The 27,539-nt window shown below is 60.6% G+C and overlaps 1 protein-coding gene across 2 annotated transcripts; it reads right to left on the bottom strand.

The window, feature by feature from the left end:
* Positions 1 to 2,403: 2,403 nt before the first annotated feature.
* Positions 2,404 to 26,724, bottom strand: KCNN3 (potassium calcium-activated channel subfamily N member 3). 2 transcript variants are annotated; one of them, XM_010728260.3, is made up of 8 exons: positions 25,705 to 26,722; positions 20,725 to 20,820; positions 16,777 to 17,195; positions 12,079 to 12,220; positions 10,611 to 10,721; positions 9,360 to 9,487; positions 8,838 to 8,907; positions 2,404 to 7,757 (listed from the first exon to the last, which is right to left on the bottom strand). In XM_010728260.3, the coding sequence occupies exons 1-8, from the start codon at positions 26,449 to 26,451 to the stop codon at positions 7,461 to 7,463; spliced, it is 2,010 nt and encodes a 669-aa protein (XP_010726562.3). In that variant the 5' UTR covers positions 26,452 to 26,722; the 3' UTR covers positions 2,404 to 7,460. The 2 variants fall into 2 exon arrangements, with proteins under 2 accessions (XP_010726562.3, XP_085066100.1); XM_085209974.1 differs by lacking the exon at positions 8,838 to 8,907 and having other exon boundaries at positions 7,613 to 7,757; positions 25,705 to 26,724.
* Between the last annotated feature and the right edge of the window lie 815 nt (positions 26,725 to 27,539).

Consider the following 27,539-nt stretch of genomic DNA (forward strand, 5'->3'; position numbering starts at 1 on the left):
CGCTTCTTTCATGACTTCCCCAGAGGCAGCAGCAGAGCGTTAAGGAGAAAGAAAAGGAGGGAGAAAAAATAGTCAGCAGCACCAGGTGGCTGAGCAGCTCGCAGCCTAATTGATTCCTCTTTCATTAATACACAACCTGTTGCTCCCAACCAATTTTTGGTACAAGTAAAGCCCTCCAGGCCGTGTGCTGGAGCAATGATCCCAAACCCTGCATGGTCCAGCGCTCCCAAAAATACCACCTGGAAGGGTTTCCTCCTTGACCCCTCTGAACCCCTCTATTGCATTCTCTCCCCTCTCCCCCAGCAGCAGATCCAGGAATGCACAGCCCTGCATCTGGCAGAGCACTGCTGTGGAGGAGGGATCGCTTTTCTAGGGATTGGGGAGGAGAGTGCAGCAAAGTGCCCCCCCACAGCACCTCCACCACTGCAGCACAGCAGCCGCTCCCCAGCAGGAAACCCAGAAATACCCATTGCACAGCGAAGTGTCATTTGCCACTGCTTTTCACAGCTGATTCCTGCTGAGGAGCCCTTCTCATTGTGCGAGCAGCGGGCGCTGGGAAGTGAAGATAGCTGCTCCTGGCATCTCCTCATGCAGATGCATCCTCCGTGTGCGCTCATGGGAATTGCAGGCACGTCGGGGAGAGAAAAGGAAGCTCTGTGCAAACACTGCAAGCTGGGCAGGGAGATATCAGCACACGGCAGCTGTGGGGAGCACAGGAGCCCTCGCACGCAGCCCCACAGTGCTGTGCATGGGGCACGAAGCAGCCAAGCCATGGCATTGCTGAGCTGCTCCGTTGACGTTGCCCAGACCTCTCCGAGGCGCGATCTGCTCTGCAGACCTCACACTGCCATGTGGATAATTAGTGGTAACTAACAGCCCCAGCAGGGGATGAAATTAGCAGCCTTGCTTTTACCTTGGTGAAATGAGTCTGCGAGAGATGGAAATAACCGTGGGAGACGGCCCTGAGCTGTGCTGCGACCCATCACCCCCAGGGCGGAACCCCCCATGGGGATGCTCTGCTCCCCACCTCCGAGATAGGAGCACACAGAAGGCAGCCCTGCTGCAATCCCGTGCCCTGGGAGCTGCTCCCACACTCCCAGCAGGCATCAATTCAGGCCTATGGCAGTGTGCCCACGGGTTTCCCCTCCTCAGGTGTGGGCCAACAGTTCCCCACTGTTCATAAGAACCTCCATCTGCTTTTCAAGCAACCGCAGAGCGCAGTGCTTAATAGCATTGATTTCTCTTGGTTTTTCCTCCTTCCAAGCACGCTCCACCACCACCACCTCCATGAGGCTGGGAGGCAGAGGACATGGGGACACAGCTCTGTCTCCTGCCTTAATCCCAACCATTAATAAAAGCAGATTTGGTGCCGCACGCAGAGATTAAACGAATCCCTCCCGTCTCCGCAGGCAGCACCAGCACACAGCTGCACTCATGGCACGGGGCTCTGCGATGCTAAGACACTAATTTGGGAAATGGAGCTGCGTGGCATTAATCAGCCCTCTGAGAGCCCCTCGGAACGCTGGAGGTAGTTTTAAAGTTGGCAGCTTTGGCTCAAAGCAGTGCCCGACTGAGTGATTTGTCACAGTGCCATCACTGCGTGTCACCCCATCCTTCCTCTGCGGGTGCGGGGCTGCATTTGGGTTGGTTGTTTCTTTTTTTTTTTTTGGGGGGGGGGGAGGGGAGGGGAGGGTGTTAAACCGTGAGCCGAAGCTCAGAGCGCAGTGCCTGGGTTCCACTGAGGCTCTGTGCCACATCCCAGCCAGATTCTGTCTCTTTGGTGAGAGGTGACCCATCCAATGGCTGAGCTTTGGGAGCAGCTCGGCACCTGCTCTGGTCACACTGGGCTCAGCAGGATGGAAATCCCCAGGGCACATCAGCCAAAGCCAAAGGAGAGCAGCTCTCATTCAGCACAAGAAGCCTCGTGCAGGTGGGCTGCTGGCACAGCAGAGCCATCCCAAGCAGAAAGCCTGCCACTGTGGCTCAGAGTGACCCCCAGGGAAGTGTCACCCCCCCCCCTCCACCAACAAAGGCAGCAATGGCAGCAGCCACTGGAAAACCAGCACTGGTGCCACTGCCCTCATCCTTCCCTATGTCTGCATCTCAGCATCCCTGCAGGGAAAGTTTCCCTTTGTGGAGTCTTCCTAAAGCTCATATAGGGACCACAAGAGCCCAGCACAGACCCCCAAGGGACACAAAGCCATTCCTTGGGATGCAGGGAGCTCAGCACCCCTCCGGTGAGGGGCTGCTCCACCACCTGCACCCCCCAGAGGCAGCACCCCAATGCCAGTGTGCGCACAGCACAACCACCCTGAGCATCACAACAGTTCCCTGCCAACACAGCTCCCATCCAACACCCAGAACAGAGCTCCAAGGACCAGCAGAACAGAGGGGTCTGAAGCGTTTATATAGGTACGTATATGTCATATATTTGTGTGTGTAACTATACATCGAGATCTGCATACTTACACACCCGCACAGGTAAATATTTATAGATACTGACCTCTTCAGATTAAAGTCCAAGGCACTTTTTACAGTGAACAGGTTAAAGCCATAGTTTAAAACGCGCCTGTTTCTGGGTACAGCTCGGTTTATGGCAATGCTGCTGGGACGGGCAGGGCCCGTTCCCTTCCCCTCTTTAGGGCCACGCGCAGATTGGGAGGAGTGTGGGGCCGGATCCTCACCGCAGCCCCAAGCAGCTCTATAGGGCCATGTTGGGTTGTGCAGTGCAGGGGAGGAATGGAGGAATTGGGAAGGAGGTGGAGAAGAGCGCATCCTGGGGGCTGCAGAGCTGCCCTTTACTCAGGAAATGGGGCACAGATGGGGCTCATCCAGGGAAAAGCAAGAACCCCCCGAACAGTAGGGCTTCCCCCCATTAAATCCTCCCTGCAGCCCCTAGGGAGCTGAGTGGGGAGAAGATGGGGGCAGGAAGCAGAGCAAAGTCCCCCAGCAGCAGCAGCAGCAGCATTTCCCCCTCCCCCAAAGGAGATACCCCAGCACACCTACCTGGGGGTCACAGAGTTGTGAGATGGCTGGGGACAGGAAAAGCACAAGGGCTCCGAGCACCCTACAGACCTCAGCCCCAGCAGAAGGGGGTCAGCAATGCCCTCACCACCACTCACAAGGAAAGGAGCCAGCCCTTCTCTTCCAGCTGGTCATAAACCCCAAGAACCCCCCGAGCCGAGCTTAACGAGGGGCAGCTGGAGCTGCTGGGGGGGCTTCAGCCCTGCAAGGAGCCCTCCGAGCTCTTCAACCTGCAGCTCCGGGTGGGTTTAATGGGCTCTGATAGTGATAACTGATAACAGTGACAGCACTGTGGGGATGGGGGGGATAGAGGAGCTGTGTAAGGGATTTTGCTGTGCTGGAGGAAGGCAGCAGGGATTGGTCCCAGGTGCCATGCCCAACCCTGGCTGTTGCTCCACATGGAAGGAAGCGGCCAGGAGCGCAGGGCAGGACTGCACAGGGGGGTTTAAGCCTATTTCCCTACAGACCTCATCCTGCACACGGTGCTGAGATGCCCCCCAAGTGTGCACTGAGAATGGCAAGGCTGAGCTGGGACAATCCCTGCAACCTCACCACGTCCCTCTCCTAAATTTGGGGCTGCCCCTCCATCCTACACAAGCACAGCCTGAGATGGAAGGAAGCAAAACGTCCAGGCACCCCACTGCCTCCCAGTGCCAAGTCCTTACCTGCCGTACCACCAGTGGGGATGTGGGGGTGCCCTCGTCCCCGAGCTGGGGACACGTTGACCTGAGAGGAAGAAGAGAGTGGGACCCCACAGCCCTCCTGCCCCGAGGAGGAGGAGGAGGATGGATGGGTGATCCCTGAACTTGGAGAGCGCCGCACTGTGCCGGTGTGGCTGCTCTGAGCCAAATGTTTGGGTTGCTGAAGTCCAAAAGCAAGGGAGAAGCGATGCGCCCTGCACTGCTCCATCCCCAAAGCCTCCATCCCATGGGCAAATGGGACCAGGAGAGGGAATGGCTTTCAGGAGGCTGAGAAAAGCGAAAAGCAAAGCCCCGGTGCTACACAAATTTAGGATCCCGGTGGGGATTAACGCCTTGGGATGGAAGGGATCGGGATGGGGGTTGTGCTGGGAGCTCCCACCAGCCCCGGCCCCGCAGTGACTGTACTCAGAAACAGACATTGGCAGCAGGCGGGCGTCGCTGCCTGCCGACAGCAGGTCGGGTACAAAACCATAATTGAAAGTTACAATAACCTTTGTAATATAGCAATATATTTCATAGTTAAAATAAACTATTATGCTTTCCCCTATCGTTAAAAAAAGAAGCGAGCAGTACAGAGGCAAGGTGCAAACCCGTGTGGAAGCCTCCTTCAGTCTGGACAGAAGCGTTTCAGTCTGTGGGTTTGCAGAGAGGACGTCGTATTTTTTTTTTATTATTTTTTCTTTTTTTTTTTTCTGGCGTTTTTAGGACGTTTCCTTGCAGGCAGTGCAAGAGGTTCGCAGAGGGGAAAACCGAGGCTGTGCTGCAGGAGGCAGTGGGTGGGTATGGAGGGCGTCAGGGTGCTCTCGCCCCACCTGGGATAGCAGCTGGAGTGCTGAGAGGGGTGGTGGTTGTCTCGCTTTGCAAAATGGGGGGGTGGGCTGAGCCGGTGTGGGGGTCTGAGGGCTGCTTCCCGGTGAGAGGTCGGCATCTCTTTGGGTTTTTGAGCGGATGTTGTTGTTTGGTTCTTGTGCTTTTCCTGCACGGCTCCCGTTGGTCCCAGCTCTCCTCCCTGCTCGCTTTGGCGCTCGGAGCTCAGGGGAAGGGAGAGCTCCCCTCTCATCTGCCGGTGTGTGGTGGGCTCAGTGCCCACGTAGCAACCGGAACCGGGACCGGGACCGACACCGGGACCGGCGCGGCGCTGTCCGGGTGCTGAACCGGCAGCGGGTGGGGACGGAATGGGGCATGAGGGTGTAGAGCGTTGGATGGAGGGTGCGTGGGATGGAGGGTGTAGGGTGCATGGAATGAAGGGCTTAGAGTGCATTGGATGAAGGGTGCACGGGATGGAAGGTGAATGGAATGAAGGGTGCATGGGGTGTAGGGTGTAGCTTGTGGGGAATGAAGAGTGTAGGGTGCACGGATGCATGCACCATTTAGGGTTCAAGGGAGGAATTATGCATGGGATGAAGGGCGTAGGATTTATGGAATGAAGGATGTAGGGTGCAAGGGATGAAGGGTGCATGGATGCAGGCTGTGGGATTCAAGGTGCACGGGTGCAAGGTGCATGAGGTGTGGGGTGCTGGGCGGAGAGACTGCTGGGCTGCGTGAGGATGGGGGTCCACAGGGTGTGAAGTGCAGAGCTGGGGCTGCCACGTGCAAGCTCTGAGCTCAGAGCATGCGATGGAGGGCACAGGGCCGTGGGCTGCAGCGGTGCCATGAGGAAGCAGCAGCTCTGCCCAAGGACGAGGTGCTCCTGCACTGGTGGCAATGCTGAAGCTCTCATCACTGCTCTGTCACTTCCTCACAGCCCAGCTGGCACTTCCTCCTCTTGTCCTACTCTTGTTGCTTTCTCAGACTTGATTACCAGCCCATGAGGAGCTTCCCGCTGGAGATATCGATTCCCAGCCATCAATACTTCCTTCAGCCCCACGACGCATCACTGCACGGCACTTTGTTCCTACATAAACCACAGGAGAGGCATGGAAACGTTTTTCTCTGCTGGCTGCCCGCGGCCAGTGGAGATTCTGTATTTTAGGCTCATCCTTGGCGTTCACAAGGCTTCCTCCATTGCCGTGCTCGAGATCTCCTTGGGAAGATGGGAAGATGGGCATCTCCTCTTCACCCCATCTGAGGAGCGGGGAGGTGAGGGATGGTTACCTGGAGGCACAGGGACTGGTAGCAATGCTGAGAGCCAGCGCTGGCGCACCGCCGAGGCAGTGACACACTCCCATCAGCCCTGCCCGCCCTGCAATTAAACTAATGACAAGATCTTCGTGCAGGGGGAGGGCAGCTCCTTCCCAGAAGCTGAAGATGCGCTGCTGGCCAAGGAATAGAAAACGCTGGCAGTGAGCTCTGTGCTCCCTGAATGCAAACCATGCGACAAGAACAACCAGGGCTGCTACCGTGCTACCAACAGGCTTCACAGCACCACCTCTGCAGCACCAGGAGCGCATTTTGCAGCTCCTCTGGAGGAGCCTTCCTCCTCCTCCTCCTCCTCCTCCTCCTCCTCCTTCTCCTCTGCCATGTGCCAATGGCAGGGCTGGAGGAGAGGGGGAGGGGGGGGAGCGCCTCGTAACCGCTGCTTGTTTCCTGTGCAGCTTTAATTGTGGGGCACGAGGAGTAAGATACGTTCCAGCAGCAGGGAGTGGGGTTTTGCACAGCAATTCCTCTGCACTGGGGCTGATCCATTCCTGCCTACGTGCGCACGGAACGCAGCGTTACTGACGGGACCGAAAGAGTTACAAAGGAGAAGATTACAGGCTGAGTATACCTGGAGTAACACAGTGGCTTTTGATTACAATTACTGACACTGCCGGGTGATGTGTAATTAATATCACGGAGTAATTACACGCTTACTTCATCTGTTTAAAAATATATAAATATCCTCTGCTGCGTTTTCAATGAGAGCAGCAAACGCCGTCCCCAAAGCGGGGGCAGCGCAGGGACTGGGCAGAACCCCAATCTTCACTCCCCAGTGCTGCTGACCCCCAGCAGGAGTGGTGTGGGATGGGGTGGTTTTAAACAGATGAAGTGTCCCACACTGAGCATCGTCTGTGGCATCGGGGTCGGAGCTGTGCCCGGCGCCTTCCCCGACCTCAAGGGTGTTCTGGGCTTTGGAGACCTCTGGATGGGGCGGGGGGCAGCGGTGGGGCCGTCCCCACCTGTATTAAGCACTGCTCGAGGCTCCAATGAGCCAAAACGAAGATCTGGTTCTGCCCCAACAGAGAGCACCGGTGCTGCAGAGAGAACCCCGCTCAGCTCGGAGCCCACCACCTACCCTGGAACAGAGCGAGGGGAACGTGTTGGTGTCTTGGCAAGGAGACGGGACGGAGCACGGACATCTCAGGGCAGAGCTGTGCAAGAACTCCAAGGTCAGGAGGAGGGGAACGCATTGGGAGGGGGTGGGGGTGAGCAGCCCTGTGCCCCCCCCCGTAGCCCCGAGCTCCACACGGTGCGATTCTCCCTCCGGTGTCTCCGTCGCTTCAGTGCTTCCGACTGGTTTGTGTTCGTTTTGTTTTGTTTTCAATGTGAAGACCTGAGATTGAGCGTGGATTCCTGTCCTCCACCGAGCGCCGCGGCGCGAAGCGTCGCCTCCGTCCCCTTCCTTCACCACGAGTAGAGGCACCGAAACGGGGGGGAAAGGGAGTGGGTCTGGGGGGGAGGGGAGAAGGGGGGAGATGTCCATCCCAAGGCATCACCGCTCCAACACCGTTCCCAGAGGGAACACCGAGTCCTCGGGGCCGCCGCCAGCTCTCCCCGTGTCCACGGAGCGCCAGGAGGGGGCTTTGCTCTGCGCTTTTAGCAGCTGCTGGAGCTGGTGTACGGGGTGGGGAAGGAGGTGGAGCTGACCCCGATGGGGCTCTCGGATAGAGGGGTCTGCGGGGTGCCGGCAGGCACGGCAACCGCCCGAGCCTCCACCACGGCGGCGAGCAGGCGCTGGTGCTGCTGGCGCAGCATGTCGGCCAGCAGCAGAGGCAGTGAGTTGAAGCTGGCGCTCAGCTGCTCCAGTTTGGACTCCAGGCTGCCGAGCTGCTTCTCCAGGTCCTCGCTGCGGTCGTTGAGCTCGGTGATGAGGTCGTACATCACGTTCTGCATCTACGGAGGGAAGAAGGGTTGGATCAATGATTCCACCTTGGAGCCCCCCACCCCACCTTGTGCAGCTGTGCAGCCCCCGACCCTTCCTGGGGCTGAAAGTTCTGCTCGTGAGCCATCGCAGCCGGAGGTCTCACCCGCTCTGCAACCCAGAGGTTTTGCCTGCTCTGCAACTCAGAGCCTGCTGCTGTCAGCTCTCATCAGGCAGCCCCGGGGCTCTGCGAGCTCAGCACAATGCAGGGAAGTAAGAGCAAGTGGAGGGGATGAGGACAGGGACAGCCATGCAGCAGCGCTGCCAGCTCATGCCCTGCATGGAGCCTTCAGCCTCACACACCAGCAGCTGATGGCAGGGCGACTCACGGAGGGGCTGCTGCAGCTTTGCAACACTCTGCAGCCTCTGCTCCCATCTGTGCCCCAGCAAAATTATTAGTGGGGCTCCTCTGTGCCGCTCCCGGGCTGCTTTCACCCACTCCAGCCCCATTGCTAAGCTCACACCCTCCCACAGAGCCCCTGCGACAGATCTGCCCCCATAGCAGAGCATGGAGGGGACTGGTTGCAGCCAGCTAGTGGGGACGGGGCCCCAGAGGATGCTTGGCCATCTGGGAGCAACCAGATAATCCCCATTGCTTTAACTCCTTCCTACCAGCAGAGCCAGCTGCCCCCCCAGCCCCTCTGCACCAGCCCAGGATGAGGAGTGGGTGCACTGGGGCAGCTGGGATGCGGCACAGCACAGCAGACACCGCACACCCGGTGCACATCTGACCCCCCCTGTGCTGGGACCGGCACTTGGCGCGCCTGATTTCCGCTGTAAGGAGATGGGAATGATGAAACCTGGGGGCTGCTGAGCCCTGAGCATCCCCAGCTGGGCCGTGCAGCGTTCCTACGGGGCGGTGAGCGCAGAGCTCTAATGGAAATGGGGTGACCCCCCCCGTCCCCGCTCATGGTGCGCTCTGTTCTACATGCAGGGGCTGTGAGATGTTCACACTGACAGCTCAGGAGCCGGAGCACCGCGGTCAGCCAGGTTCTGCCTCGGGTGTTCCAGGGAAGAGGAACACGAGGCCATGGGGTTATGGGAGGACTTGCCTTCGAGAGGTCGACCAGCGTGTTGGCCTGGTCGCTCAGCTTCCGCTGCTCCATCTTCACACTGCGCAGCCTGGGGAGGGGGAGAGCAATGCCATGCACCACTCTTCCCAACTACAAAATGCTGCAGAGACCTTCCCATTACTAGGAAATGGAGAGCCATCCTGTGGATGGGCTGGGACCCCCTCCCCATGCTCAGCCCTCCTCATTGCAATGGAATCACAGAGGATCCTCCCAAGGCCCTGCCCTCTTCATCACCGTGGGATTCCAGAGGGACCCCCCTTTCCAGGCTCAGCCCTCTTCCTCACATTGGGATATCAGACAGACCCCCTCCCCAGTCTCAGCTCTCCCAATCACTGTGGGATCCCAGTGGGCCCCCCTCCCCAGGCTCAGCCCTCCCTATCACAGTGGGATATCAGAGGGATCCCCTCCTTATCTCCCAGTCACTGTGGGATCTCAAAGGGCTCCCTCCCCAGGCTCAGAGCCCCCTCCCCCCATCGCAGCACCCCATGGCTCCCCACTTACTGGTGAATGGCTTGTAGGAATTTCCTCTGGTGCTTCCGGACTTTGGCGTGGTCAATCTTTTTCAGCAGCTTGGTGTGCTTGTAGATGAGCCACGTCTCCCGCAGGACGTTGGCCGCCGCGTTCTTGATCTGTAAGAGAAGGGCATCGGGTCAGCAGCCCCATCTGCTGCAGCGCGTGGGACGAATTATTGCACGGAAACAGCGCTCTGGCCCTGCTGGGCGCTGCTGGTTGGGATCACAGGAGCTGACTTGTCCCAGCTGGGAGCTCCATGTGCCTGATCGGACGTGTGTGGGGTCATGCAAGGCAGGGACGGAGTGCTCCAGGCAGAGCAATGGCCCTGGCCTTGCTGTATCCCTATCTGCATCCCCATCACCATCCCCACCCCATCACCACCCCCATCCCATCCCCGTCCCATCCCTCTCTAATGCTTTGGGGAAATGTGCTCCAGCCATGGGGCTCCTCACCCACTTTACCCTCTGGGGATGCCCCATCTGCACCCCTTGGAGCTGGATGAGGGCTAATAGTGCCCCTGTGCTCCCCAACCTGCCTGCACTGCCCCTCACTCCATCCATCCCTTGTGCCAAAAGTCACCTCAAATGGGCGCTGGGAGCCCCTCCAGCCCTCCAGCACTGCTGGGTTACAAGCAGAGCTTTTCTCCTGTGAGCCCACATATGGCCAAGGACACGATGTCTGACCTTGTGCCACCTGTGTCACCTGAAGTGACGCAAATTGAACCAGTTTGGGATTTAGCTCCCTTGGGGAAGTGGGGTTATTCTGCAAGGAGATGCCTAAACTTGAAACCCTGATGCTGCCGTGTGCTTTGCTCACATTGGATGTGACCTGGGTGTCCCACAGCCCCATCCCCACCCCAGTGCCATGCTGGGGTCTGAGACAGCACCCACGGACCCACGCAGCTCCAGGGTGCCCCACTGGGATGGAGCACACAGCACTCATCTGCAGCACAGAGCTGCTGAATCACCGAAACCCCAACACTGAGACGAGTGAGCTCATGTTCCACCAGAGAAGATGGTCCATCTCCTCCGAGGGAAGGAGAAAATATGTGCATTTCCTGCCCTGGGTGCGGCTGCACTCTCTGCATTTCACAAAGAGCTGCAAAGCAAAGCAAGGGCCGATGCTTTTTGCTTTTACCCTAATGCTTCAGCATGCTTTGCACTCAGCGCCGTGCTCCAATGGGACCCCAGGGATGCTGCACTCCCCCCCCCCTCCCCGGAGCCCTCTCCTTGCCCTCACCCTCTTGGTCAGCTGCGTGTCCATCATGAAGTTGTGAACGTGCTTCTCAGCTTTGGTGAGCTCCAGCTTTCGGGCCACCACAGCCACCACCAGGGCTGTGCAGCCGGCGCCCTGCAGAGACAGCAGGATGGGGGAACGTGGGGATGTCACTTAGGGATGGGGCTCACCTGCACCCCCTCTATTCCCTAAGGATCAAGGAACCACATGCAAACCCCAATTAGTGGATGCCCCTCCAGCCCCCACCCACAGGTTGCACAAACCCCACTATCTTGATGTGGGCAACCCACTTTAACCTGGGCTTACAGCAGCATTCAGCCTCCCACCACGGCCTTGAGCAGCTGCCAGAGCTCCCAATAATTAACAAGGCCGACTGACGAAGTCAGAGATCCCTGATGCCCATTGCTGCCATCCCAGCACCGCGTGTCCCCACGGGACAGGGAACCCGTGGGGAATCCAGGCAGAAGGGAGATACTGAGAGCCCACAAAGGAGCAAAGATGGGAGGGGGCCGGACCCCCATTTGCCCACAGGCAGCGGCAGCTGGCGTGGCTTCGCCTTGGCAATGAGCACCAGATCCGGTGCGCGTTTGGGAACGGAAGGTGCCAGGCAGGGGACCCCGCTCCTCCAGAGCTCTGTGCCACCTGGCTCTGCCCGCGCCGCTCCCCCTCCCCGCAGCTCTGGCTGAGGCCCGTGACCCTGGCACACAATCCTTTATTTATTAAAGAGTCATTAATTAACATCATGGGCTGAGCTGAGTCCTTTTGCATCCCCGCAGCTCCCAGCATGCGCTCTCAGCTTTCATCACCCTTCCCTCTGCCAGCAGCACAGCCACCCTAGTGCCGCTTTTCAGGGAGCCCCAGCGTGCTACTACTGCTTGGCAGGGTGGCACTGTGGGGTCCCCAACCCAAGGGTCCCCCCCATCCCACTTCCAGGATGCTGCACGGTACCACGGTTCACAACATCTGCCGGTGAGGTGGGAGCCCCAGGACCTCTCCCCCCAGCGTGGATTTTTCGGTCGTGGCAATGCCACGTGCTGCGGAGGACGGGGACAGCAGTGCAGAGCCACGGAGCAGCCGTCCCCAGCTGCACAGCCGTGCAAGCCATGGCCCCTTGGAGCAGGTAGATGAGGTCTTGCAGGTCAGTGCCGTGGGTGGGAGCTCTCCCAGCTGTCCCCACTCCCCGTGGGATGCTGCAGCAGTTGGGATCGCTCGGTGTGATGGAAGTCAGACCGGCGGCCAAGGGATGCACAGAGCTGCTGGTCCCCACATCTGCTGCTTCCTTAGGACGAGGCCATCAACACGCAGCTATGGGCTGCCCGCCCCTTCCCTCAAACCAAATTCACCCCAAACCCTACAAACCAACAGCAAGGAAAGCTCTGGCAGCTCTCAGGCTGCAAGACCTCAGTGCTCAGACAGAGCACTGGGGATGCTGGTCCCTAAAGCACCCCACTGCCCCCATCCCGGTGCTTACCATGATGCCAGTGAGCAGACAGACCCCCTTCCCACAGTAGGTGTGCGGCACCATGTCCCCATACCCGATGGAGAGGAAGGTGATGGAGATGAGCCACATGGCACCCAGGAAGTTGCTGGTCACGTCCTGCTGGTCGTGGTACCTGTGTGTGTATGGGGGGGAGGACAAAGGTGTGAGTGTCACAGCTGGGAATGGGGCTGGGGCAGCACCTGGGGACCGTGGGGAGTGCTGGCACAAGAGATGGTCCCAATAGAGGCTGGGTGTGAGGTTCCTCCTGCGTTGTGCAAAGCAAAGGGGATGAAGATGAACGATGCAGAGGGACACCCCAAACCCAGAGAGATTGCACAATTTCCAGCACAAAAAAAAAAAAAATCAGAGGAAAAAGAACAACAAAAATCCAGCAGTGAGGGCTTCTGCTTTCGGTCAGAGCTGTCACCGTGGTGTGGTCCCCCCCCGACCCCCCCCCAGTGCCACGTGGCTGATAGCAGAAACAGATGCGAGGCTGCAGGAGGGTGGGTGGGGGTGGACAAGAGCCCCCCCCCCAGACCCATGGAATGGGACACACAGAACTCGCAGTCAGAGGGCATAGAGCTGAGCAGCACCAATGGGACCCACATTTGGGATGGTGCAAAGGGAGGATGCACTCAGCAGGAGCTTTGCTTGAAGCAACCCCAAGCTCTCCACCCTGAGAACCACCAGCCCCACAAAGGGGGGACCCCATCCCCCCGATGTCCATGTGCTCCTCAGTTTCTGTCCCCCCATCTCACAGCAGCTCCTGGCTGCCAGAGCACCACAGGGCAAAATCAGAGCACTCCCAGATCCAGGGATGCTGAAAACCCCCAAGCAGCCCCATCGAACCCCACAGCCCTACTTCCTCCTCTATAGGATCAGGAGCCCCCTGAAGCCCCCCCGGGTGGGCACTGCACCCCACAGCCCCCACCCCCCCACTGCTGAGCCCTGCCTCCTTCATCCCCCCCCCTCCGCAGCAGGTTCCTCTCAGCCTCCTCGCGAAATCATTAGAGGAAAAACAGATGGAGCTGTTGGCAATTCCCTGCAAATCGATTCATCCAAGCCTTGCAGCTCGTAACTCGCCCAACAGTTGGGTTTTCTCCTCTTTCTGCATTTTGTTTTTCTCTCCATCCCTTCCCCCATCCCCCCCCCCCCCCCAAGTAACCGGAGACCCCAACGGCTCAGCACAGAGCTGCAGAGCAAGGCCACGCCATCAGCCTGCAATGGATCCCCTTCCAAATATGGGACATTTTCACCCTCTCCCCTGCACCAAACTCACCCAAACCCCTCACCATGCACGCACGCACCCACCCCAGAGCCCCCCCCCCCCAAAGGACTGCAAATGGGATGCGAATGAAGGGCTGCAGAGCCCCCGGATGGAGCGTTGCTTTCCTTTCCCAGAAGCACTCGGAGCTCATAAACAGGAGCAGCTGGCACCAGCATGGTGTGAGCAGGAAGAGGGGCGGCTGCACACGCCAAGGGTTGATGCAATTGTTTAGACCCAAGAGCTGCTTTCTGTCACCCCCTCGTCTGCACTCCCCGGAAAGAGCATCACCCCGGCTGGGAGCGGAGCGTCGCGGCACGAGGATGCTGCAGCAGCAGCACGTGCTTGGCTGTGGTTTTGGGAGAGGGCAGGAAGTCCAGCGTGCAAACAGCCAATGCAAAATGCAACTGCTACTGGTGCAAAAAGCAAACGTCCCTGGTGCAAAATGCAAAGCCTACCAGTACGAAATGCAAGTGTCCCTGGTGCAAAATGCAACTGCTACCGGTGCAAAATGCAAGCATCCCTGGTGCAAAATCCAAGCGTACCTGGTGCAAAACATAAACATCCCTGGTGCAAAATGCAACTGTTACTGGTCCATAAAGCAAGCATCCCTGGTGCAAAATGCAGGCATCGCAGGTGTAAAATACAAGGATCCCTGGTGCAAAATGCAGGCATCGAAGATGTAAAATACAAGCATCCCTGGTGCAAAATGCAAACCCCACCAGTGCAAGATGCAAGCGTCCATGGTGCAAAATGCAAACCCCACCAGTGCAAAATGCAAGCGTCCATGGTGCAAAATGCAACTGCTATTGATGCAAAATGAAAGCATCCCAGGTAAAAAAAATGCAACTGCTCCCTCCAGTGCAAAATGGAAACATATCTGGTGCAAGATGCAACCAACCACAGGTGCAGAACTGAAACAACCCCGGTAGAAAAATGCAACTGCCCCCCTCGGTGCAAAATGCAAACAGCTCTGGTGAAAAATGCAACCCCCCTGGTGTAAAATGCAGGAGGGGAGCAGGCTGCACGCACGTGCATGCACACGTGTGCCGGCCGCGGGCAGCGCAGCAGTGCAGGCAGCACCGCAGGCAGCGGTGGGGTAAGGGTTGCTAAGAGACTCGCTGCCTCCGGAGGGATGTGGCACCCGGGGGGGGGGGCGGGCATGGAGGAGGGGAGACAGCGCCTGGAGCGATGCCACAGCCTCGGGAATGTGCCCGAAAAGTGCCACCGTCCCGGGGGTGCACGACAGGGGACGGAGCCCCCCGGGCTGCCAGGGTGGGAACGCATCTGCTCCCTGCATGTATTCCTGTGGGTGGGCACGAGGGTCCTGCTGTCACACTGGGCCAGCACTCGGGGCCTCTGCGTGCTGCAGGGACAGAGCATCGCTTGGGAACAGTGCACGTCCCTGTTCCCTGCGTGTCCCTACTCTCTGCATGACCCCACTCCCTCCCTGACCCCATTCCCTGTGTGTTCCCACTCCCTGCATGTCCCACTCTGCAGCAGTTCTCCTGCATCATTCCCACTCTCTACCACTAACCTGTTCTTTATATCCACCGTGCTTCCAGCCAGAGTCCCTTTGATGCAACCCCCCCCTCGGGAGCCCCCCACCCACCCGCCTGCTCCCTTTCAGGAGGTACAAAGGACCCCCTGATGCAATGAAGGCACACAGAGCAGAGCTCTCCAGCCCATTCTCCAGCCTCATTAGGAGAAGCAGGAAGAGCAGCACTGTCTGGAAGAGCTCCCACAACCCCAGAGCATTTCCATGCCACTCAGAGACGCTCTGGAGACGTGGATGGGATCGCGTGGTCACACCGAGGGGAGGAGGAGAAGGAGGAGGGGATGGATGGGGTGACCCGACCCCGCATCGCTGAGCCCGGCATCATCCCGCAGCAGAGACTTAAAGGGATTTCATGCGATTGAGCTAATCCACTTAAAGCAAATCATAACGTGCATTTGTCTTCTTGAGTGCTCTCCCACAGACATCCCCATCTCCGTCCTCCTCAGGGATGTGATCCCAACGGGCACCGCCAGCAGAGCCGCCCTGCTCATGGCTCTGCGTCCCACATGGCTACTGGAACATCCCCATCCCTGTCCCAAGCTACCGGGCACGTTGCATGGGGAAGAACTGCTCAAAGCAACTGGGGCACTGGGACAGCCCCGGTACCACTCTGATACCATGGGGACGCTGCCGGTGCATCGTGGCACCTGCTGGCACCGGTTGCCACAGCAACGCCAGTGCTGAGCACCGTGCTGCCATCCAGCAGTGGGTTTGGAAGCACCGTGTTGTCATGGCACTCACAGACAGCCAAGGTGCACCTCTCCCTGTACAAATCCCTTCTGCACCCATCAAAGCCCCACACCGTCCCATCGCCATCCCTATGGCATCTCCTGGGTGTCCCCAGTCCCCATCACCATCCCCATGGTGCCTCCTGGGTGTCCCTAATCCCCATCATCATCTCCATGGCACCTCCTGGGTGTTCCCAATCCCCAGCACCATCTCCATGGCACCTCCTGGGTGTCCCTAACTCTCAATGCCATCCACATGGCACTTCCTAGGTGCCCCAGTCTCCATCGCCATCCCCACAACACCTCCTGGGTGTCCCAATCCCCATCACCATCTCCATTGCATGTCCTGGGCGTCCCAATCCCCATTGCCATCTCCATGGCACCACCTGGATGTCCCCGGTCCCCATCACCACCTCCATGGCACCTCCTGGATGCCCCAGTCCCCATCATCATCCCCATAACACCTCCTGGGTGTCCCAATCCCCATCACCATCTCCATGGCACCTCCTGCATGTCCCCAGTCCCCGTCACCATCCCCACAACACCTCCTGGGTGTCCCAATCCCCATCACCACCTCCATTGCAAGTCCTGGGCGTCCCAATCCCCATCGCCACCTCCATGGCACCTCCTGGATGCCCCAGTCCCCATCATCATCCCCATAACACCTCCTGGGTGTCCCAATCCCCATCACCATCTCCATGGCACCTCCTGGATGCCCCAGTCCTCATCATCATCCCCATAACACCTCCTGGGTGTCCCAATCCCCATCACCATCTCCATGGCACCTCCTGCATGTCCCCAGTCCCCGTCACCATCCCCACAACACCTCCTGGGTGTCCCAATCCCCATCACCACCTCCATTGCAAGTCCTGGGCGTCCCAATCCCCATTGCCACCTCCATGGCACCTCCTGGATGCCCCAGTCCCCATCATCATCCCCATAACACCTCCTGGGTGTCCCAATCCCCATCACCATCCCCATGGCACCTCCTGCATGTCCCCAGTCCCCGTCACCATCCCCACAACACCTCCTGGGTGTCCCAATCCCCATCACCATCTCCATGGCACCTCCTGCATGTCCCCAGTCCCCGTCACCATCCCCACAACACCTCCCAGGTGCCCCCCATCCCCACACCTCACCTCTCACACACCCGCACCGTCCACGCGGCGATGATCCAGAGGGAGATGCTGAACACCAGCAGCACCGTCCCAGGGCAGATGGTCATGAGGGTCTTCATGACAAAACGAGTGTTGAAGTTGATCTTGTTGAGCGCACCAATGCTGCGCGACGAGGCGTCGGTGAAGAGCTTGCTGTGCAGCAGCATGACACGTGCAATCAGGTAGAGCCTCAGGAACATGGGGATGGACAGGATGATGTCCACGTCCGCCTCCGCCCGAGAGGGAGTGTAGGAGAACGCCAAGCGTGCGGTCCAGAAAAATTTGTACTCCCCAGGGATGGGGTGAATGGCACAAACCAGCATCTCCAGGCTGATGTAGAGGATGCGCTCGTACGTCATGGCGATCCGCCAGTCGTCGGCACCGTTGTCGATCACAAAGAGCTGCCAGGAGGGAAAGCACGTGGTTATGGGCAGCCATGGGGCATCCTGTGGTTACAGATGGCCCTATGGGATCCCTTGGTTACAGATGGCCCTATGGGATCCCTTGGTTACAGATGGCCCTATGGGATCCCTTGGTTACAGATGGCCCTATGGGATCCCTTGGTTACTGGGGTCCCTGGGCATCCCCCTGCATCATCCCATCAGCACTGAGGGGAAAGGCACGGAAGGGACCCACATCACACAGCTCAACTGGGATGAGGGGAATGCCCCCAGAGGAACGGGGATGGATGGGGATGGGGACAACAGGGACACGGTGGCGGCACTGGGGACACTCAAAAGCCTCAGGTCCCTTCCAGCTCGCTCCCAGGGCACACAGGACAGCCCCTTCTTCCACCCCCTGGGGCACCTCTGACACAGCAGCTGTGTCACCATTGTGCGACCGCTCCCAGCTGCACCCGGAGGGCGACTTTTTGGTAGGAAGTCAGCGATGGATGCTGTGTTGTCATGGCAACGTGCAGGTTCATCCTGGGCAAAGCCGCTCCTCCGAGCGCTGCAGTGGGGTCTGAGCTGCAATGGGGTCTGCACAGACCCCCCCCCCCCCCCCCCCCAGGAGCAGGATGTGCTCCCACCATTTTTTGCTTCGCACGGAGCGCACCGAGAGACAGCAATGCTGTCCCCTACACCAGCAGGGACTTTCTGTGAACAGCACTCTGCAAAGACACCGCTGGAGATGGACCCAAAGGGGACACAGAGGCCACGTCCCCAGGGTGGGAGCAGCAGTGGGACCCCAGGACAGTGCTGTGTCACACAGGCAGCACACAGGGCCGTCCCCCCGAGCCATCCCAAGGGGCTGACGCACACAGTGCGTCCCGGCCACCTCCCTGTGTTGGGAAAGCTCCGCTCCTTTGAGCTGCTTTGTTGGAGAAATTGTTTATAAAAATCACTCCAAGCTGTCAGGGGAGATCCTCCGGCATTTAGCGAGCTGACAGCCCATTCCTTCCTGGAAAAGGGTGTTAAAAATAAACAAATTAGCGAGAGGAAAGAGGCAGTGAGAGCCTTTTGGCAGCACACAGGGCAAAGGGCGTTGGGATGGGGAGGGGGGGGCCTTTGGCACAGCCCCCCGCCCCCACCCCCACCCTCCAGCACCAGCAGCCCACGGCTGCGTGGGGTTTCCATGGAAACCTCGGCACAGTCCGGCGGTACCCGGGTATCCCAGCTTCATAGAAAAGCTTGGGTTGGAAGGGACCATAAGGGTCACTGAGTTCCAATGCCCCCACCACAGGCAGGGCCACCAACCTCCAGATCTGGCAGTAGCTCAGGGTGCCATCCAACCTGATCCTGAACACCTCCAGGGACAGAACCTGTTCCAGACTGAGTCTGTACAAAGAGCTTAACCTGACATCCAATCTAAGCCATCCCCACCTTGAGCTTACAGCCCCCAGATGGGTCAGGCACCACCTTCCCTTGGTGAAGCCACGCTGGCTGCCTGGGATCACCCACTCATCCTTAATTTGTGCCTTAATTTGTCTTCTAGGAGGATCTGCTCCACGATCTTCTCAGGCACAGAGGTGACGCTCAGCAGCCTGGAGTTCCGCTGATCCTCCTCCCTCCCTTTCTTGTCAATGGCAGTGATGAATTCTCCCCCAGGTGACACATCCTCGTTTCTACCGTTGGTTCAACAATCCCTTCTTCTTCCTCAGTGTGACCAGCAGGTCCTTGCCAAGCCGTGCTGGTCTTCTGCCTCCCCTTCCCACGCTCTTATTGAGAGGGACAGAGCACCCTTGTGCTCTCAGAAAGGCCTCCTGAACGAGCAGCCAGCTTTCATCCACTCTGTTGTCTCCAAGGATGTCTTCCCAGGACATCCCGTCCAACAAATCCTCAAACAGCCTCAAGTTCTCTCTCCCAAATTCACAGCAGCAATGGGATGAGGGGAGGTCAGAGGGCACAGCAGTGGGTGCCCACCGAGGGGTCGGGGATGGATGGATCCCTTCAGCCCCAAAAACCACCCTGCAGCCCTATGGAATCCCAGCAGGACGCTGCCCCCCACAGAACCCCCCCTCAACAGAGCTGCCCCACGTGGCAAACGGAGAGCTGGAATATCCTCAGGGAGCTGGCAATTAACGCAATTAACACCCGGGGAAGCAGCTGAGCCCTTCCCGCAGGTGGGGAGGAGCGGTGGCTGAGGATTTATGGCTTTGGCGGCCCCACATCCATCCCCGCCGAGATCGCGGGCGGATTAGCAGCAATCCCTTTATAAGCACCTAAAAGATAATAGGGCCACCAACAGCCGGCAGGGATTTGTGGGAGCAAGCGGACTCAAACCCATCTCCTCTCTTCCACCAGCCTGCGAGTGCCGGACCCCACATGTTTTTAGGGTTGGGAGGAAGGGAGGGCAGTGAGGAAATTAGCGCACGCAGCTAATTGCCACCAAAATATCGGCTACCGAAGCCGCGTGGCTGCGCATTGGAGAAGGAGCCGTGAGGATGCGGAGACCCCAGAGAGCCCACGGGGAGGGGTGGAAGGAAGCGGAGGAGGGCAAAGCTGGGGGTGGGACATCTCCGTGCTGGGGGTGCTTCGGTTTCACGGCCCCCAGCACAGTGGCCTGTCCCCAAATCGCGGCGTTTCGGCCGATTTGAGCCGCCCTGCCCTGCGCGCTGAGCGGGGCTCAGCCGGGACGGGAGGACAGAACCGAGAACAAGAAGCGGGAGGAAGCGGCGGCGAGCCGGATTCAGCCCGGCCGGGCACAAACACAGCGACCCTGGGGGTAAATATCATCGCAGCACAGCGCAGCTTCTCAAATATTTGTTCTGGCCGGCCCTTCGACCGTAGAAGGGGCAGAGATCTCCTGCGCAGCTCTGCGTTGGGGGGCTCAGCCCAACGGCGCGCACAGACGCAGCGCAGGAGGAGGGGACCGCACTCGGTGCTCCCGGTGTCCCCCCGGTGGGTGCGGAATGACGCGGCAACTCCCGGCATCGCTGCTCGGTGACCACAGCCCCAGTTTGGCCACGGGCCCGGCAGGAAGGCGGCTGCTCCCGCGCCTTTCCTTGGCTGCTCCCGAGGGATGGGTGCCGTGGGGACAGCGGTGTTGGGTCAGGGTCGCACTGGGGGACGCCCCCAGAGCCAGGGCACGGTTTGCACGCTGCGCCCGACCCCTCGCAGCCCCAAAACGCTGGCATCGGAGCGAGCCGAACCAGAGCCTTTATCTCCCCGCAAAGCCGGAGAGGGCAGAGAGGAAGAGAATGGGCGGCATGATTAGGAAAGTATTTCACAGCTTTCCTTGGCAGAGCGGCCGTGCGGTGAAAGAGGAGAAATGCGGGACTCTCCCCGTCCTACAAACAGGGAGAGGTGAAAAGCTGCGGCTCACACCCGGCTGAGGGGAGCGTGAGGGGGGTGAGAAGGATGGGACCCATCGGTCCTGCAGCCATTTGTCCCCTTGAGAGGGGTGGGATGGGGGGTGCAGCGGACGTCACTGCTTCCAAAGCCTTGTAGAGCACACCTGGACCCTTTGGAGATGAGTCCTCGGACATACCTGCACCTCCCGCGTGTGGTAGGCGATGATGAGCCCCAGCAGGATGACGGTGGAGAGGCTGATAAGGCATTTCAGGGCCAGGGAGAACATGGAGTCCTGCAGGAAGAGAGGAGGGGAGTTGGGGTCAGCGATGGGGATGGAACTGAGAGACCCCCATGGTGCGTTTACTGAACCCACCGCCCTCCCTGCAGCTTCAGCGACCCACCTGCACCCAGCCCAGCAGTATGGCACCCTGATGGGTGAGCCAATTAAGACCGTCCTACTAACTAGCTCTATGTAAATTAACCCCTGATTCAGTGGTGACTGCAGCAAAACGCTCCCCACCTCCCACAGGTCCCTCTGGGGAGGGGGTGGGTTCATTTTCGCCGTGCAAGACCCCAGACCCTATTTGGTCGCAGGGAGTCCCTCGCTCAACCCCAGCACTGACGCAATGGTGGCATAGAGAGGGACAGCAGGACGGACAGACAGACAGCAACACCCATCCCATCGCCGTGCTGAGACCCGGTGCGCTCATGGCACAGCACCACCACCTCCTCCACCACATCCCATAACCCTCTCTGTGGGGCTTTTCCAACGCGTGGGATTATTTAGGGCAACGTTTCCCCGAGCAGAGGCGGCACGGGACGCTCCGGCCGCGCATTGTGAGCAGCTCCAGCACTTGGCACCCGCCGTGCAATTGTCTGCACATAATGGCCGTGTTGAGAGAAGTGCCGGGACCAAACAACGCTATTAATAGGCGGCCCCCAGGGAGGGCTCGTGCCAAGGACCCCCCCCCCCTCCCTTGAAGCGCCCGCCCTGCCCGGTGACAAGGGACCCACGCCGGACCCCGAGGCTTCGGGACCCCGAGCTCTCCGGCAGCACCGCGGCTATTTATAGTGAAGCGGTGCCTGGGGGAACACCGGGATTAATTGCAGAGATGTCACTCCCGCAACGGATCTGGCATCCTTTAGGGCCAATCTCAGTCGCCGTCTAGACATCCTTAACCCTCCCGCTGCCAGCGTGGCTGCAGAGCTTTGGCATCACCCCACCCCACAACCGTGGGATGCTCCGATGCTCCCCGATGGGGGTCCTGGCACGCGGTGCCGTGCACTGAACCGTGTGCCAACCCAGCATGGTGAGATGGGTGGCAGATGGGAAAATCCCATGCCCGGTGCATCCCTCCTCTGCTGGCTGCCAGCACCGACCCCGTGTCACCTCCGTGGGGACACCCTATGGGTGAGCACGCAGGCAGATGGGTGCCAGCACAGCCCAGCACCGAATGTCCCCACGGCAGAGCTCCAAGGGTGCAGCGCAGGGGGCAGACCTCCAGGTTGTGCCTATAGGGCAGGATGGCAGGCCCCCCCTGGCATGGCTATGGGGCAGCTTGGCAGCCCCCCCTGGTGTGGCTATGGGGCAGCTTGGCAGCCCCCCCTGGTGTGGCTATGGGGCAGCCCCCCCTGGCATGGCTATGGGGCAGCTTGGCAGCCCCCCCTGGTGTGGCTATGGGGCAGCTTGGCACAATGTGGCCGCGCAGCACCGCCAGAGCCCAGCTGTGGTCACGGAGGAACGCAGCAGGAAGAGCTGCTGTTGGCTCCCATAAACAACACCGTGGGGCACCGAGACCTCATATGGGGGGCACCAATACCGCAGTGCCACGAGGGACCCCGCCACGTGCACTGCTCACACCGCGTGCCATTCCTGTGCCCCCCAGCCATCCCCAAAGGGTGGGCAGAGAGCAGAGAGCAGAGCGCGGCCGCACCGCGGCGGGGTCCTGCCTCAGCCCCAAGGAGCGCATGGCATCTCTAATGGGGCCGCGCTGGAGCTGGGCCAGGGCCGGCGGCACCGAAATCCCCATCCACGCAACAGCTGCCGGCCCCGCTCCTCGGGCACGGCCACGGCTTCGCTGCGAGCTCCGGTTTCCCAACGGAGGGGGCCGGGGGGTATTTATAGAGCCCCGGATCCGTGAGGGGAGCACCTCAGGATGCATCACCGCATGGTGACCCCGACCCCCCTCCGTCCCCGCCTGCACCCCGAGTGCCGGCGGGGGCAGCGCTGACTCAGGGAGGGTCTCCCCGGGCTCACACCGCGGGGTCGGTGCTGCGGGCGGCACCGCGGCCGTGGGCTCTGCGGCTCCGCAGGTGGCGGTGGGCAGAGGGGGGCGAACAGCACCTCGGCGCCGTTCCTACAAGCGGAACACCCGCGGGAGAGGCTCCGGAGGTGGAGAAACGCATCTTTCTCCCTCCCCGCGAGGCGTGCGGTTGGGTGCCGAGAAAGACCCGGTGCCCCCCCAGCATCAGCGGGGTCCCCACGCTCCGTCTCACCTCCATAGGCACACCGGAGGGTCCCCGCGCCCACGGGACTCCCAGACACATCCCCACCTCCTCCTCCTCCTCCTCCCGGCCCCATCGCCCCCCCCTGCCCGCACTGCTGGATGACGGCGGCGGGGGGCAGCGCGGCCCCTTCCCATAGCGCTCCGTCCCCTCCACACGTGGCACCGCCACACGGGGACCCCCGGCGTCCCCCGAACCCCCGCCCCCAGCGCTGTCCCACGGACGCCCATGGGTGCCACGCAGCGCTGTGCCTGTTCCCTTCCCCTCATGGATAGGTATAAATAACATGACAGATGTCTATACAAAGAGTTATTCATATCGCTGCCAACGAGCACAGCCAGGGAGCAGAGCTGAAAGGGGTGTGTGGGGGGAGAATTATAAATAAAAGACACCGTCCTGCAATTACAAAAAAAAAAAAAAAAAAAATTAAAAGGAAAAAAAAAAATGGAAGAAAGGGGTGTGGAGGAGGATGGAGGCTCCGCTGCGCCGCGGCTGCTCAAGGAATGCCTGGAGAGGATGGGGACGGCCAGCAGGGACCCCACGGCTGCATGTTTGCACGATGGGAAGGGATGAAGACCCCCCAGAGCCCCCACTTTGAGAGTTTGGGAGAGTGGATTCGCTGCTGCCCACCGCCAGGCACTCTGATTTCAGGGACATCCTCTGGGGATGCGCCCACCTGGCAGCAGGGCCTCCGTCCCCACCCTCATACCCTGAGATCCAGGTCCCCTCTCTGCCCAAAAGGGACATGGGGCCTTTATGGGGCCTGCGGGTAGGAGCTGCAGGTGGGGACAAGACAGGGGTTGGTGATGCGGGGGTCCGGCAGACCCCTCCCCTCTATATGCAGCAGCCACAGCAGTGACAGATCCCGTTTCCTCTCCTGACACCCCCCAGGCACGTGGGGCACACGGGTGCAGCACCCACCAAGGCCAAACGATCGGTCCATCACCATCCACCCTGTCCAACACCCAACGTGGCCTCGTGAGTGAATCTCCCAAGACCAGAGGGGGCAAAGCGCCCCACAGCCCACTGTATGGGGCACCAATACCCCAATGCCAATCCCATGGGAACCCCAATGTCCTCAACATCAACCCTACAAAACTCAATGTCCCCAGTGCCCACCCTACAGGACCCCAACATACCCGACATACCCCAACATAGCCCATCCTATAGGGCTCCAGTGTCCCCAGCATCCACCCTACAGGACCTTAGCATCCCCAGCACTCATCTTACAGGACCTCAGCATCCCCAACACCCGTCCTACAAGACCTCAACATCCCCAAGCACCCACCCTACAGGACTGCAACATCCTCAATGCCTACCCTACAGGATCCCAAAGTCTCCAGCATTCATCCAATGTCCCCAGCACCCACCTTACAGGACCTCAGTGTCCCCAGCGTTCATCTTATAGGACACTAACATCCCCAACACCCACTCTACAGTACCTCAACGTCCCCAACATTCATCTTACAGGACCCCAGTGTCCCCAACACTCACCCTACAGGACCCCAACACCCCCAACATTCATGCTATATGGCCCCAACATTCCCAACACCCACCCTACAGGACCCCAACATCCCCAGTGTCCACCCTACAGGACCCAAACAACCCCCACTACCCAACACCCCTAACATCCCCCTTTTAGGACTCAACATCCCCAGCACCCACCCTACAGGACCCCAACGTTCATCCTATAGGTCCTCAATATCCCCAACACCCACCCTACAGGACCCCAACATTCATCCTACAGGACCCCAACATTCCCAGTGCCCACCCTACAGGACCCAAACAACCCCCACTACCCCAACACCCTCATCATCCCCCTTTTAGGACCCATCATTCCCAATGCCCACCCTACAGGACAGCAACGTTCATCCTATAGGCCCTCAATATCCCCAGTGCCCACCCCACAGGACCTCAACATCTCCAACGTTTATCCTACAGAACCTCAACATCTCCAGTGCCCACCCTACAGGACCCCAACGTTCATTCCACAGGACCCCAACACCCCCAGTGCCCACCCTACAAGACCCCAACGTCCGTCCTATAGGACCCCAACATCCCCAACACCCACCTTACAGGACCCCAACACCTCCAGTGCCCACCCTACAGGACCCCAACGTTCATCCTACAGGACCCCAACATCCCCAGTGCCCACCCTACAAGACCCCAACGTCCGTCCTATAGGACCCCAACATCCCCAACACCCACCTTACAGGACCCCAACACCCACCCTACAGGACCTCAACCTCCCCAACGTTCATCCTACAGGACCCCAACACCTCCAGTGCCCACCCTACAGGACCCCAACATTCATCCTACAGGACCCCAACACCTCCAGTGCCCACCCTACAGGACCCCAACGTTCATCCTACAGGACCCCAACACCTCCAGTGCCCACCCTACAGGACCCCAACATTCATCCTACAGGACCCCAACACCTCCAGTGCCCACCCTACAGGACCCCAACACCCCCAACGTTCATCCTACAGGACCCCAACACCTACAGGACCCACCCTACAGGACCCCAACATCCCCAACGTTCATCCCACAGGACCCCAACACCCCCTGTGCCCACCCTACAGGACCCCAACATCCCCGTTGCCAACCACACAAGACCCAAACATCCCCCACCACCCACCACCCCCCTTCCAGGACCCACCACCCCCCATACCTTGGAGTAGAGCCCCCAGGACAGCTCGGTCTCGATGACCATGACGACGATGCCGAACATTCCGAAGATGAGCGCGTAGTCGCTTAGCCGCTTCCTCTTCTCGAACAGCGCTCGCCGGTGGCCCAAACGGTACCCGATGTTCTGAGCTTTGCGTTTGGGCCCTTTGGCAAAGCCGGCGGGTGCGGGGCGGGCGGGCGGGCGGTCGGCGCGGGGGCCGTGCCGGGTGGGGGGCCGGGCGGGGGGCGCGTGGTTGTCCTCCCTCGAAACGACGATTTCGGGGGGTCCGCCGGCACCGAAGAGCTGTAAGGGCTGAGCTTCGGGTTCGGCCTCGATGAGGTTCCTGCGGGAGGCACTGAGCCGGCTGAGGGGCTTCATCACCCCCCCGCTGTACTTGCAGGAGCTCATGGCGATCTCGGTGAAGGGGTTGCTGTCCCGCCGGTGCACCAGGGGGCTGGGCTGCCGGTGTTTGCCCCCCGACGGCACCGCCGAGCCCGGCGAGTGGCCGCCCAAGTGGTCGCTGAGGTTGAGCTGGCTGCCGTGGCGGGAGGAAGGGTGGAGGGCGGCGGGGGCGGCGGGAGGAGGGGCCCGCAGCGACCCGGGCGAGGAGTGCAACAGGCTGTGCTGGAGCGGCGGCAGCGCGGCGGGCGGCGGCGGCGGCCGCTCGTCCCCCGACGACGGGCACGGGCACCGGGGGTCTTCCTCCAGATCCCCCACGCCCGAATCGTGGAAGTGCCCCGACGTGTCCATGGCGGTGCCGCCTCACCGCCCGCCGCGCACCTGCCCCGCCGCCGCCGCCGCCGCCGCCGCTCCGCCGGGTACCGGCACCGGGCCGGGCCGCCCGCCTCCCGCTCCGTTCTCCGCCGCCGCCGCCGCCGCCACCACCGGCCCCGGCCCCGGGGCGGCGGGCGCGCGGCTGCTCATGAATGGGAGCCGCGTCCCTCCGGCGCTGCGCGCTCGCCGCCGCCGCCGCCCCCGCCGCCGCCGCTGGCCCGGCCCCACCGCCAGCACCGCCCCGCCATTGGCCGCGCCGGGGCTCCCCGCAGGCTGACATCATTCCCCGCCCCGCTCCCGCGCCCCCGGCCCCTGCGCCTGTGCGGGGCGCACGGGACTTGTAGTCCGCCGGGGGGAAACGGAGCGGCGAACGGAGGCTGCGGGCGCCCCGACGGCGGCGCTGCGGGTGAAGACGGAGCGTCCCGGGACCGCCCTGAGGAGCCCCGCTCACACCGACGGGCCGGCGCCGAGCCCCGGGCGGCGCACGTCGGGGCGGGGAGCGGCGGGGACAGGGCGATGCCCGCGGGTGCGGCCGCTCCTCCTGGTGACCGCTTTCGACGGGGGCTGCCCCGCTACGGGGGGCTCCGGGACGGGAACCGGGGACCGCGTTGCCCCCGTAGGGGGGACCCTATGGCCCCCGGGATCCGCCCCGCCAGCTGCCGCCCTACAACGCTCGGTAATCTCCTTAGGGCACCGAGCAGAGGTTGGGGATTACGGCAGCAGCTGGAACCGGTGGAGACCGGATGGGGTCGGGTCACCCCCTGCGGTATGCGGGGATGAGGGCACAGTAAGGATGGAGGGGGGACACGGGGTCAAGCTGGCTCCCAGCAGCCCCACATCCCCCCGCTGTGCCTTCTGCAGACCCCAAAGGGTCCCTGTTCCCCCAAACCGGGAGCGGTGCCCAGCTGCTGCAGGAACCCAGCTGGATGCTGGATGCACGCGGCATTAGGGCAGGGGTTGTTTGCTTCGGGCGTGATTAATCCTCAGCAGGAAACGTATGACAGCACACCAGCGGGCACCCGGCTCCGGGATGTGGGAATTAAATGCACCTTACCCATCCCCCC

This window comes from Meleagris gallopavo, chromosome 27 (assembly GCF_905368555.1).
Source record: "Meleagris gallopavo chromosome 27, MGAL_WU_HG_1.1, whole genome shotgun sequence".
Taxonomy (NCBI): domain Eukaryota; kingdom Metazoa; phylum Chordata; class Aves; order Galliformes; family Phasianidae; genus Meleagris; species Meleagris gallopavo.